This window comes from Acipenser ruthenus, chromosome 4 (assembly GCF_902713425.1).
Source record: "Acipenser ruthenus chromosome 4, fAciRut3.2 maternal haplotype, whole genome shotgun sequence".
In the NCBI taxonomy this organism is placed as follows: Eukaryota; Metazoa; Chordata; class Actinopteri; order Acipenseriformes; family Acipenseridae; genus Acipenser; species Acipenser ruthenus.
Window position 1 is genome coordinate 29,538,912 of NC_081192.1, and position 13,663 is coordinate 29,552,574.

General features: G+C 37.6%; 1 protein-coding gene across 2 annotated transcripts in view; it reads left to right on the forward strand.

Moving 5' to 3' along the window:
* The window catches only part of LOC117399819 (adenylate cyclase type 2-like), a 139,995-nt gene that overhangs the window by 42,903 nt on the left and 83,429 nt on the right, over positions 1-13,663 (forward strand). For both annotated transcript variants that reach the window (XM_059022282.1, XM_033999204.3), the window contains exon 3: positions 6,259-6,420. In XM_059022282.1, the coding sequence (XP_058878265.1) occupies positions 6,259-6,420 (162 nt within the window). The remainder of the gene's footprint in view (positions 1-6,258; positions 6,421-13,663) is intronic.

A 13,663-nucleotide genomic window follows, 5' to 3' on the forward strand; every position in this document is an offset into this window, starting at 1 on the left:
ACCCTGCGAGAGCTACGCTGTGGGAGCCTTTGTTCTGCAGGTATATACTCTTGCATCTGTTTACAAACTGGCTGGTCGGACAGACTACATGCAATGAAGCTGTTTTATTTGTGAAATAGATTGCTCTAGCCTAAAAACACTTTGTGGTCTTGGGTTTTGCAGGAAGTTTGTTGTGGGATGCATACTTTTAGAAACACATTAAAATACATTGTTGACTTTGTTTTAAACGTCTGTGGTTTATTTGGTTTACACCTGCATTGCTAATAATTTTACTGTTTAGGGGTTACCCCAGAGTGATTAAACAGTGTGTGTATCTGTGGAGCTTGTGTGAGAGATACCAGGTCCCTAAATCTGTTTCATTTAGGTAACAGGACGGAAAGGTAATGTTAGATAGTTTTGAAAAACCTAAAACAGATGAAGACCTAAATGTAATTGCCAGTAATCTGTTTTCTAAAGTACTAGGGCAAAATGTAAGTGGGCTGTAAGTAAACTTGTTTGAACAATGGTTAAAGAAATGCAAAGAAATGCAAAAGCCACCTTTACATCTAATGTCTGTGTGTTTGATGGAGATTTACTAATTGATGATAAAATTGCTCTTCCTGAACCTGTCCAGAAGAAATGTGCAATAAAAATTACAATTGGGATGTGGAAGTGAATTTGTAATTTTTATATATATATATTGTGAGACAGCAGGGAGGGGGTTAAAACCTCTCTGCAGTAAAAACATGTGCGGAATGCACATTTGTCTTGGTTAATTGTTTTTCTGTTAATTGTTTTATTAGTTTAATTATCACCCGCACCTGGTTAATTGTAAATTAGAGCTAGGTGCTGGGTTTAAAAGAAAGACAGCCAGTCTGTTCGAGGCTGCCATGAAGTAAGAAGCCTGATTGTTGGTGTAGTCAATCGTATTGAGGGGAAGAAAGTAACTGTGTGTTCTTTTTGTGTTTGTGTTAGACTGTGTGTGTTTTGTTTTTAGCCGGTAAACAGCTTAGCTGTCCGGCTTATTAGTTAGGTTCCTGTTTGTTTAGTTAGTGCTCGTACAGAGCTAGGTGTTTGTTTTGTATTTTGTTTATTTTGTGTTTATTAAAAATTAGCGCAACCGCGCTGTAAAAATCCATTTCTGTGTGCCGGGTCAATTTTTAAAGGGGCAACGAACCCGAGTGGGTGAGTTACGTTTACTATATATATATATATATATATATATATATATATATATATATATACCTCGCCCACTACACCCAAAATGTGCAGGCAATGAAATAGTATACCACTAAATATATTTTCACCATTGAGTCTTTGTATTAAGTATAACTAACTTCTTGTCCTATATTTGTACAGGTCCACAATCAACCAACATTCATTCCAACATTTTTTATTGGTTTCTGGGGAAACAGAGTTAATGAGTGTGTGTTTCCCGTATTAACAGGCCGGTTAGCATGTGAAATAGCAACTAGAAGAGATCATTACTGTCCTGTGTCATTTATGATAAAACATTTGATGCAATTTTAACGCTTATAATTTAACAAAGAAAAGAATAGACCGCATGCACCTGAATATCAAATACACATAATAGCCCTCTATGGTTTCAATGTGGTCTCTACCTCTATTTCATTGTGCCCAAGATCTTGTGTGAGCCAAAACTGAAATTTTAGGTTTCGTGCTCCACAGGGTATTTTTTGGAAAAAATAACGTTCATATGCCTCATGGTTTAGGAGCTAGAAGGATTTAAATGTTGTAATTTTCTGGCTGCATTTTGTAATTTGTCCCTGTGTCCCATTTGAAGATAGTAATACCCACAGTAGAGACATAGGGTTTCTGTATTTTTTTTTTACAGACTCAAGTTTCCTTAATTGTATTGTATTGAAGAACATAAGAAAGTTTGGGAACTAGAAAAGGCTGTTCGGACCATCAAGGCTCATCCCTTGTTACCGCGCCATTCGCCCCTACTAGGAGGATCTAATTGAAAAAGACCTTGTCTTTTTTAAATGTTTACACTGTTTTAGGTCCTGCTTATTCCATGCATTTATAACTCTGCATTAAGTAGTGCTTCCTACCTTCCGTTCTAAACTTACTTTTACTCAGCTCCCATGTATTCCCTATTCTACTCTGTGCTAAATTTGAATAAGTGTCTTGGGTTAACTTTATCTATACCATGTATGATTTTATAGACTTATATCAAGTCCCATCTTCCCCTTCTTTTTCTAGGCTGAAGAGATTTAATTATTTTATCCTTTCCTAACAGCTCATGTCATCAAGTCCTGGAATCAGCCTAGTTACCCTTCTATGTACCTTCTCAAGTGCAATGATGTATTTTTTTATACTGAGCTGACCAAAACTGCACTGCAGTATTCTAGGTGGAGGTCTAATTAGGGCATTGTATAATCTTAGCATAAGGTCTCTAGACTTGTATTCCATGCTTTTGCAATATATCCTAAAATTATATTCTTCCAATGTGGTATCATCTGCAAATTTAACAATCTTGCAGTGTGCATCTTGGTCCAAGTCATTTATATAAATGAGGAACAGTAAGGGTCCAAGTACAGACCCTTGTGGTGCTCCACTAAGTACATCCCCCAAATTAGATGTTACACCTCTTACAACTACTCTCTGTGTTCTGTTTTATTAACCAGTTCTGCATCCAATTACATGTCCTCCACGGTATCCTGCTGGCTTTAATTTAAGTACTTCATGTGTGACTTTGTTAAAGGCTTTTTAAAAATAAAGGTAAATTATATCATAAGCACTGCCATCATCTACATTAGCTGTAACATCCTCAAAAAAGTCAAGTAAGTGAGTTCATCTTGACTTCCCTCTTTTGAATCCATGCTGGCTATCCCATGTAATGTTGCATAAATAGTCTTCAAGGGGGTGGGTGGTGTGTTGTGACCATGTGTGCTGCATACATGGGGGGGGGGGGGGGGGGTTATGTGGCAGGGCCAGTGTAAATAAGTCTATTTTGAATGTAAGTTTGGTGTTGGGGTGAGGTGATGTTAGTAGGTGATTCAATTCTACGCTATGTCGGCAGTGATTTTAGCCATAAAGATCCCTTAAATAGGGTTGTTACCTGCCTCCCTGGAGTCTGTGGTCATTGTACATGCTGGTACAAATGACATAAGGAACAGAAAATCTGAGATTCTGAAAGAGGATTTTAAATCCTTAACAAGACAGCTGAAAAAGTTAGGATGCAGAAATTATTATTATTATTATTATTTATTTCTTAGCAGACGCCCTTATCCAGGGCGACTTACAATTGTTACAAGATATCACATTATTTTTACATACAATTACCCATTTATACAGTTGGGTTTTTACTGGAGCAATCTAGGTAAAGTACCTTGCTCAAGGGTACAGCAGCAGTGTCCCCTACCAGGGATTGAACCCACAACCCTCCGGTCAAGAGTCCAGAGCCCTAACCACTACTCCACACTGCTGCTGAAATATTCTCAAAGGTCTACTACCTGTTGTTGGTGGTGGGGATGAAGTATTCAGTAGAATTAGGGCCTTAAATACTTGGCTGGCTGGTTGGTGTGTGCAGGAAGGTCTGTGTGGGTAAAGCTTTAAAAGGCCTCCTCAAGTTGAGCCAGAGAGAGAGAGTTTAAGAATGAAGTTTGCGTATTGCAGGTCTCCTTGCTAAAGTACTCTGGTATAGAGTGTTTCTCAGAAGTGTGAGCAAATTAGTTTTTATTTTATACTTTGCTGTTTTAGCGTTTATAAAGTTTCAATTTAAGACTTTAAAGTATGCTGAACTTTCCACTGTTAAATAAGTGGTTTAATACTATACAACAGTTGGCAACTTTTTGAAAGTTTTTTTTTTTTTTTTTTATTTATTTTTGTTTTGCAATTTTTATTTTGTTCATTATTTCTGAACTTGACTGCCTCGAAAAATGATAAAACATCATAGATCAATGAAACATCCGGAACACTCTGTGTCTTCCTAACATCTCCCTTGGTCGTCAGTCCATTCTACTTTTTACACGCACTAAGTAAACAATACTTTGTGTGGAACAAACACTAGATCTCTTACTTACTCCTCTATTCCCCCATCACACAGCTGTCGACTAAGCTCTTTTTATCGAGGTGCCATTAACTTTAACAAGCAGGCAGTTAACCAATTGACCATTATCCTTGATTCGTTAAGGAAAAGCAGCTGTGGATTTTAAGTGGGCGTGCATACATGCGGGAACTGGTGACATCTAGTGGTCAACCCATTACACTGCAGGGAACAATCATTCTCATACTAACATACTGATTCTGCACCACAGTAATCATATCAGTCCGCTTTTAAGAATCAACTGCTTTTAAGAATCAAATCATCCGGGACGGATGTGATTCTTAAAAACGGAGTGAACTGTAATTGCAAAATTGCAAAACGCTATTTAGAGCCCACTGGTCAACAAAAGCAGTCATGTTGCCAGTGGACTCCGCATTGGTGTGCTCTAAAGAAACCCAGGACTAGACTAAGGCCCTGAAAATGGCTCCACAGTCAAAGGTACCCTCCCAGATTAGGTGCAGTAGGAATTGCAGAACTAGTCAGACCATGGATCACAAAATGTTGTAACCTCTTGCATAATAAAGAGTAGATTCCATTCTGAATATTTTCTTAAAGAGTGTAGATGGACAATGACAGAAGCCCTAATGCCTAACAAGGAGGTCTATACATATTGCAACAATATGTCACTCTGACCTGTGCCATTTTTTTAGTTGGTTACTGGAGATGTAAGGCATGATGTTACTGGATGTTTTTTTTTTCACAGAACGTAGTGTGAACCTTTGTGCTTTGTACACTTGAAAATCTTGCTTGACTTTTACGTCTTGTGGCAAATAATCACACTGGGTTATTCATCTATTACTTTGAAGTGAAAAGAAAGGCAGGTTGTCAATAGCAGGTTTGCTTTTGTCAAATCTTTGTTCATTAGTCCACCCAGAGTACAGTCACCTGTCATTTTGTTGCTCATGAGGAAATAGGACTTTGGCCATGGCTGTCATGGAAGATTGGCTTCTAGCAGAACTTCTACCTAGAAGAGCACTTTATGAGATCTATCTCCAGTGTTATTTATACAAGAATATACAAGGGAATAATTGATGTTATTGTACCCAGTAGCAGGTATGTTGGTTTCTAAAGCTGTGTATACATTACCTGGTTTGTAAGGTGTTTCCTATAAGATATGTATAACTACAATCCTTCTACCCAATGGTATTTGTCAGCCACTGATTAGAAATACAAACAAATAAATGAACATCATTAAACATATATTTAGTTTAGAAAAAAAAGCTAATTCTGGACGGATAACATCACAAAAGTTTTTCCATTCCAAATGTATTAAAGTAAGTAAATATATAACTTCTGCATGGAAAGTGGATGATATAATACTGCTTTATCCAAAACATATGGTTCTGTTTTTTTTCAGAAGCTTTGCCGTTCCCATTTAAACTATTTTTTCATTTATATCAAACCTTCATAATCCGTGACAGTTTAAGTGTTTTTTTTAATCCCAAATTCATTATTCATTGTTACATTTTCATTTACAGCTGTCAACCCCTAAATAAATTTCAGTAACGCTTTATATTGCGTGGCATAAATTAATATTAAATAGATATGCAATTGCATATTAAATTAATATTAAATTAATATGTAATACTTATGCAATAGCTGGTTTCTTGCTAAATGTTAACCAAATGTCGATTGAAAATGTAATTGTATATCACGTACATTTATATACCTTGAAAATATTTAATACTTTCCCATTGTTTACATGTTTTTAATTGAAAATACAGTTAATCTGACATAAATGTTAATGGAAAGTAACAAGGAATAATTGAACGTAATTGAACATATCAATTGCATATTTATTAAATATGAATTTAACATTCACTATTAATTTATGCCATGCAATATAAAGCATTACCAAAATTTCTTTTGATTAATTTATTAATGATTAATTTAAAACACATTGCTAATGTATTACTGTAGTGCATTGCAGGGGAAAAAAGTTGAAGTCAAACTCCCCTGTAAATGACACATTTTTTAATTTAAAATACATAGCCATTTATTTTTGTTGAAGTTGCTAAAACTGTAGATGCTGTTGCCTTTGGTGTTATCTGGTAGCTGGTAATATAAACAGGTAATATTTCTGAGGTGAAATTGCAAAAATAAGAAAAAAATGACTAATTTTTGTTCTTATATTATCTTACATAAAAATATAATTTTTATTAGATTTGTACTGGTTTCACAGCACCGGTCTTTTTCACTGTCTGCAGGTGTCCTTCTTCTTGTTCATTATCTTCGTGGTGTACACCATGCTGCCCTTCTGTATGCGGGGTGCTATAATTGCCAGCGTGCTGACCTCATCCTCCCACACCATTGTGCTGAGCATTTGCCTGTCAACCACCGCAGTGATAAAGGAACACTTGGTATGGCAGGTTAGTGCCCATTAAAGCTTATTTTCCTCCACACTTGAGTGGCATTGATAAGATTTTAGAATGGTACAACCTGTTGGTCAAAACTTGGCAGGTAATGGTTAAACAAGGAGAGCAATATGTTATGTTTTGAGCGGTCCAGCAATGTGCATTACTGGTCTTCATTTTAAAGTTGAACATGTGAAAGCCAAATGTGATTTAAAAGGTCTGTACTGTAAACAGCAGTATTTAGAGTAAACCTAATGAATATGTGCTGTATGGGTTGTGAATACATTAGCTATGTTTTACTTTTTCTTTCATTTTTCACAACAGCTCAATCTAACTGACTAGAATATTGTTTTTTTCACTTTCTGGTTCCTCAGAAAACCTCAAATACCCTCTGGCTTTCTAAAAAAAAAAAAAAAAATGTAATCCCAATTCAAATATATGGGGTACCTTCAATTGGATTAATCACAGGAAGTTCACTAACATGTGAAACCTAATAGCATTCATTTCGATATCTATTGGTGGATATACTTGCATATATCTGATCAAAATTATGTGAAACTAGGTAGATTTATATTCAGTGAATGAGGCTCTATATATTCTTCTGGAATGATTTATATTCAGTGAATGAGGCTCTATATATTTTTCTGGAATGAATGTCATCATTGAAGAACTATAATGTTGAACCAATCAATCAATCTTTATTTTTTATATAGCGCCTTTCATGATGAATCATCTAAAAAAAAATCAAAAGTAATATACATACATTCAATATAAAACAATGTGAATTGCAACTTTACAGATTAAAAGCAATACTATAAAAGTATGTTACGGGCCTGGGGTTGAATAACAGCACCAGGCCCGCTTATGCAGGAAAATGAAGATGCTGTGTATTCTCTCTCCGAGCACACAGTGGCCTGTACTGCCTTGGCTCTTAACTGCATCTTTTTCCGACAACACCTACATTGTTGCATATGGAAATAGGATGAACAGCTTGTGCAGTGACCACCACGATTGAAGAGGCCAATTTATTCCCCTAAGGCATCTCCTCTAAGGCCTTTTTCAAATTTATGAAGTAGACAGGATCTGTCAAACTTCTGACAAACCTGCACTCAGATGAAGCCCCAGAGATGTTAGAACAGAAGGCAGTAAGGGAGTAAGAGTGACACTGTTTATTTTAATGGAAAGGCAGATTAAATCTTGTATTGAGAAAGTGAGATATAATTTCCTGTCCTGGGGATTGGTTTTATATCATAGTGTTTGATAAATGGCCTCTACAGTATATTAAACATTTAGGGCCTTGTTTAAAAACAGCGCTAAACTTTATGGTGCGCGACAATTGCAATTAGAGTGCACGTTCATGATTTCCGTATTTACAATTGCAATTTTATTCATTATCGCATCCGATACTTGGCATATTGTGGCGTACTCTAAATTTAGTGCTTCACACTGTGATGATATGTGAATATGTGATTTTTTAAATTTTATTGTAATGCATGTTGATGTATGCATTTCATCCAGCATCCAGCTCAGAATAATGAGGTGAGCTGTATTCACAACGTTAGTTTTAGTGCGCGCGTTAAAGTGATCATTTATTAGTGTGTATGGAAAGCAGGCTTTAACCACTGATAGTCGTGCTATTTAAACCTCTTTTTCTAGCCTGAAAACTAGTGATGTGCAGTTCAATTCTTTTTACTTTCAGTTTAGTGAATCAGTTCAACAGATTTGTACATTTGATTCACTGATTCACTAACGTGAAATCTTGCTGAATTACTTGGTTATGGAAATTTGATTTAATGGAAAAATCTGGCAGCAAGGACCATTTAAGTTAAGGCTGTTTACTATATACACTACCGGTCAAAAGTTTTAGAACACCTCAATTTTTCCAGTTTTTATTTAAATTTACACAGTTTAATGTCTCAATGTACTCTGAAATTAAAGCATAGAACAAATAAACAATTGGAGATAAAAAAGAAATCATGGAATCGTTTTGTTTAACAAAATTTAATCTAAATTTTTGACTCATCAAAGTAGCCACCTTTTGCAGATATAAAAGCCGAACACACTCGTGGCATTCTTTCTACAATGGAAATCAAATATTGTTCGGAAAGTTCTTCCCAACACTGTTGCAGAAGTTCCCACAAATGTGTTGCACTTGTAGGTTGCTTTGCTTTCACCCTTCTGTCCAGTTCATCCCAAACCAGCTCGATGGGGTTTAAGTCTGGAGACTGTGCTGGCCATTCCATGATTTGAAGCCTACCGTCTTGTTCTTTTCTTCTAAGGTAGTTCTGACATAGCCTGGAGGTATGTTTTGGGTCATTATCTTGCTATAGGATGAACCCCTGACTAACTAGGCATATACCAGAGGGTATTGGATGGCGCTGCAAAATGCTGTGGTAGCAGTTTTGGTTCAGGGTGCCACTCACTCTGTGCAAGTCGCCGACTCTGGATCCAGCAAAAGAGCCCCAGACCATCACGCTTCCTCCTCCATGTTTGACAGTTGGTGTCACACACCGAGGAACCATCCTTTCACCTACTCGACAGCGTACAAAAACCCTGTGTGATGAACCGAAGATTTCAAATTTTGATTCATCGGTCCATAAGACCTTCTTCCAGTCTTCAGTAGTCCACTGGCGGTGCTTCATGGCCCAGGCAAGCCTCTTTTTCTTATTTTGCCATCTTAGCAATGGCTTTCTTACTGCCACTCGACCTGTCAAACCTGCAGCTCGAAGTCTTCTCTTCACAGTTGAAACTGAGACTTGCTTACTTCGACCAGTGTAAAGCTGTGCTTGAAGCTGTTGTCCTGTGAGCCGCCTATCACGCAAGCTGTTGACTCTCAGAAACTTGTCTTCTGATTCTGTTGTGGCTTTGGGTCTGCCAGACCTCTTCCTGTCCAGAGTTTCCTCCAGTTTCCAAGTGCCTTTTGATGGTGTAGGAAACTGTACTCACTGACACCTTGGCTTTCTTTACAATTTCTCTAAAGGAAAGACCTACACTTTTAAGGGTTATAATGGTCTGTCTGTCTTCCTTTGTTAATTGCCTTTTTCTCGCCATTATGAGAGCAATATACTACTTCCTGCAGTACAATACTGTCCAAATAATGCTTAAGAGGGTGTAGTAACACAGTCTGTTCCAACACTGCTTTTATACAGACAGAGGGTTTGTAAGTAATCAACAAAAGTTGGGACACCTGTAGGAATTGTTAGCATCAACTTTCAAGGCTTAATTTACTTCCATTGCTGCAGAACAGCTGTAAGTTGTTAACCCATTACTTGTTTCCTGAAAAAGGCCTTTTTGTATAACTCTGAAATGTACATTATTTTTCAGTTTTTGGTAACCTAAACTTTTTTTTTTAACCTCTGGCAGTTTACCGCTTACCTTTGTACCATTTCAGGTTATTCACATACACACATCATACTGTATGTGAAAATGTCTATATAAATTGTACGTAGGCCAATATACTACTTTACACAAAACACATTACCCCCACTGCACAATTCCTAGTCAATAAGTACACAGGCACAGTTTCAATCAATTAATCAACATATTACTTAATGTATTTTATAGTACAGAAATAAGCATATATAACTAGAAGCAGCTTTCCTAGAACACTAACAAAAACCTCAATATCACAAATGTAATATAATGGAGGAAATAGAAGAGTATTTTATTACAATGGAAATCTCAAACAGTAAAAACAAAAGATGTCAGAGTAATATATTTAACTTATATTCTTATATTTTTAACAGCACTAAAAAAAAAAGATACTGACAAGCTGTGAAAATGCGAAATAGTAAACAGTGCCACTATGAAATGCACCTTTTTATGACTTCTGTCCGGACACTTGGCACTTCTTTTCTGGCACACTTGATATCAATGCTCATTACGTGTTCTAATTCTGCAACTTTTCCACATAATGCCTGTTGATGAGGAATGCCGTGTAAGAAAATTGGGTACTTCTGCATTTCTTTCTTTAATTTCCAGCACTCTGCTAGCCAGTCCAGTCTTTTGTCCAGTCATAAATGGTGCACCCTCTGTTGTAATCCCAGTTAATTTCTTCCATGGTATTTCTACACTTTCCATGGCTTCTTGAAGTTAAAAAGTTCTTTCCAGTGGTTGTGTTTTTCATGGAATCCACAGCACTTTCATTTTTTCTTCTCATTTTCAAAAAAAAAACTTTAGTTGAGACTCCATAGCTTCTTTCATTTCCAGTAAACTCAAAATACGGTGTTTTCTGCACGTTGTATGGTATAATCTTAACTGCAACTGTTGCACTGCAAATCAGACATACTGCCTTGCCATCAAAATGATTCATTGAACAAATAATCATCCACCTTTTGCTTCCGTCACATCTCCAACTACTTTTTGGCTACTGATTTTAAATTTTACACAAAGTTAAATAATTAGTTTAAACAAGCCTTCACTTCACTGTCCTAATCAAAATTATGTGTGCTGGGTGCATGAGGAAATGGATCTTGTGTGCTATTTGATGGGCTAGTCACGCATACAATGCAGACTGCACGTTGAATGTCACAGTGAGGGCTGCAGTGGTGACGTCAGACCAGGAAATGAAACCAAAAACATAGGATGGTGTGGGGCTAAATGGCGCATCTGTGGTCGTATTTTATTTAAATAACAAAATAAAGATTTAAACAAAAGCACACAAAGAAAAGGGCACTCTGGCCAAAGTGAAAAAGAAACACTAACAAATAATTCTATATATATAAAAAACGAGTACCTTTGTTCGCTGGCTTGGTAGCATTCGCTCTTCCTCTACTCACAACTCTTCCCAACTCTGAACCCGGAGTGGGTCTTTTATACTGTGGCTGAAGCCTTAATTACCCATTTAAACAGTTACCTTATTAAGGCTCCAGCCACATTCCCACAGGCTTTATTGGGTTGGGGATTTAACCCCATCCCCGCCAGCTACACTTTACGAGGTCTCAAACAATAAACAATAATGTCGGATGGCTTTCGGCCGTCCACATACACATACAATAATAATAAACAACAACAACAACAACACAAATGAATACCGTATTCCTTTGAATTTAAGATGTGACTAACTGCCAAGAAAAGACAACAAAGGCATCTGCCCGAATACACAAGCAGCAACGTGAAACTGCTGAGAAAAAACAAACCAAACTTCCGGAGGAATACCAAGAGAAACGTTTACAATTTCATCATTTCTAACAAACAGTTCCAGCTTGGACAGATCAAAAATGCTAATCAGACCCCTGTATTTTCAACATGCCAAGCAATGTTCAATGCTGTTGTGGTTGCTGGGTTACATGTTGTCTGATGCCGTGGAGTGTTGTGTCATGCTTGCTGTTGCCAGGATGCGTGATGCCATAAGTGAGTGGTGGTGTGTGTACGACAGAGACGCCATCTTAAGTATTATACAGTGCGCAGCACAATAAACAAGCTCCATGGTTAATCTACAACAACACTGTTTTGTATCAGTTTTGAACAATACAACAGCTCAGTTGAGGTTGTATCTTTGTAAATGCATATTTATTTGTGGCTGGAGCAAGGTGACAACGGTCAAGGATTTGAAGATTCATCAAGGGAGAATGCAATGCTTGAGGGAGAATGGACAAAGGCCTCGCATTGATCAGTATTCTTTACGAAGTCAGTCGAATGAAATCCAGTGACAGGAAGCAAACCACAGTTTCGCAGGATATCAGCACCCCTGTCATAGACATGAGGAGGACTTGCATGGATACAACTAGTGATGAACCTAATGATCCTTGTGAACCCAGTCAGACAAACCAGCATAAGAGAAAAGAACCTCAACAAGCACAAGTCTGGAGTTAAATTGCCAAGAGCTTGTGAGAAAACTGCGTGGGACACAGTAAACACGGATCTCTGTTTTGCGTTGGAAAGGTTAAGTGGAACAGTTGAAAACATCACATCATCTACACATATGGAAGCAAGAGGTTTGGAGTTGAAAAAAGGAAGGAAAAAGTACAAACTATTCCTGGAAAGTCTAGACGGCAGCAGGAGATTGAATGCTTAGTTAGAGAAAGGAGGCAGCTGAGGAAGCAATGGAGAAGAGCAGAACAAAGTCAAAAGGAGGGACTCAATCTGTTACAAAGGGTCATAAAAGATAAGCTTGCAACATTGCACAGAGCTGAGCGCCTATAGAAACTGTGGCAATGTGCCCCGTCCCTGTGTGTTTTGTGTATGTATGCGTGCGTATGTTAAATGTTGGTGTATAGATTGGTACACGGGATATAAACGGGTCTGTGTTTCACGTGTGTTTAAAAAGTGTAGATTTGTATTTAGGCACGAGGAGAGCACAAATCACTTCACGTGCTGGTTAAATGTAATATGTGAGCACGGGGTTGCACAGAATTAATTCACGTGCTGGGATTCAAGTGAATAATTAATTAGTAATTGAATCCCAGCACAATAGTATATATAGACGCACATTTCTTGCACTCAGGGTTGGGTGTTCGGAAGAGGAGAACGGGTGAGAGAGAGAGAGAGAGAGAGAGAGAGAGAGAGAGAGGAGAGTTAAAATTAAAATAAGTAAGATCGTAAACGTAAAGTGTTTGTTCTCACCGTGTCTGTTTGTCTGTCCGTGCACCGTTTGTTTAGTGTTAGTCCGTTTTGTATGTCTGTTTATTTTGGCGCAAGTGCCGTGTCCTGTGTTTTGTGTACCGTTTAAAACCTTTTATTTGTTAATAAACGCTGAGTGCAGCCATTGCACTCGGCTCATCACAACCACTGTCTGTGTTTGAATTCCTGTCTGGTCTGACGCAACCCACTCTGGCCGTCTTTGTGACAAAACGCTACAAAAAGGAGCGTGCGAGAACTAACTTTTATAAAGGTCCATTCAAATTTGTAAAGAAGTTATTCACCAGTGAGAAAAATGACACACTAAAATCATCTAAGTTTGAGCTGGAGAGATATTTGGAGGAAGCACATACAGATTCAAAAAGGCAGGAGCCTATGTCAATTCCTTCAGACATCCCACCTATCAATCCATCAGAATACCAAATGGAGGACTGTGCACCTAAGTGGAAAGAAGTAGAGCAAGTTGTGAAAAAAGCAAGGGCGTCATCATCTCCAGGGCCTGATGGAGTTCTCTACAGAGTGTACAAGAGTGCTTAAGGAGTTCTACAAATCCTTTGGAAATTGATGAAGTGGCATGGGAAAAACAGGTTGTACCGAGAGCATGGTGCTGAGCAGCTGGAGTCTTTATACCAAAAGAAAAACATTCTACAAGCATCAGTCAGTTTCGCCCTAGTTCTCT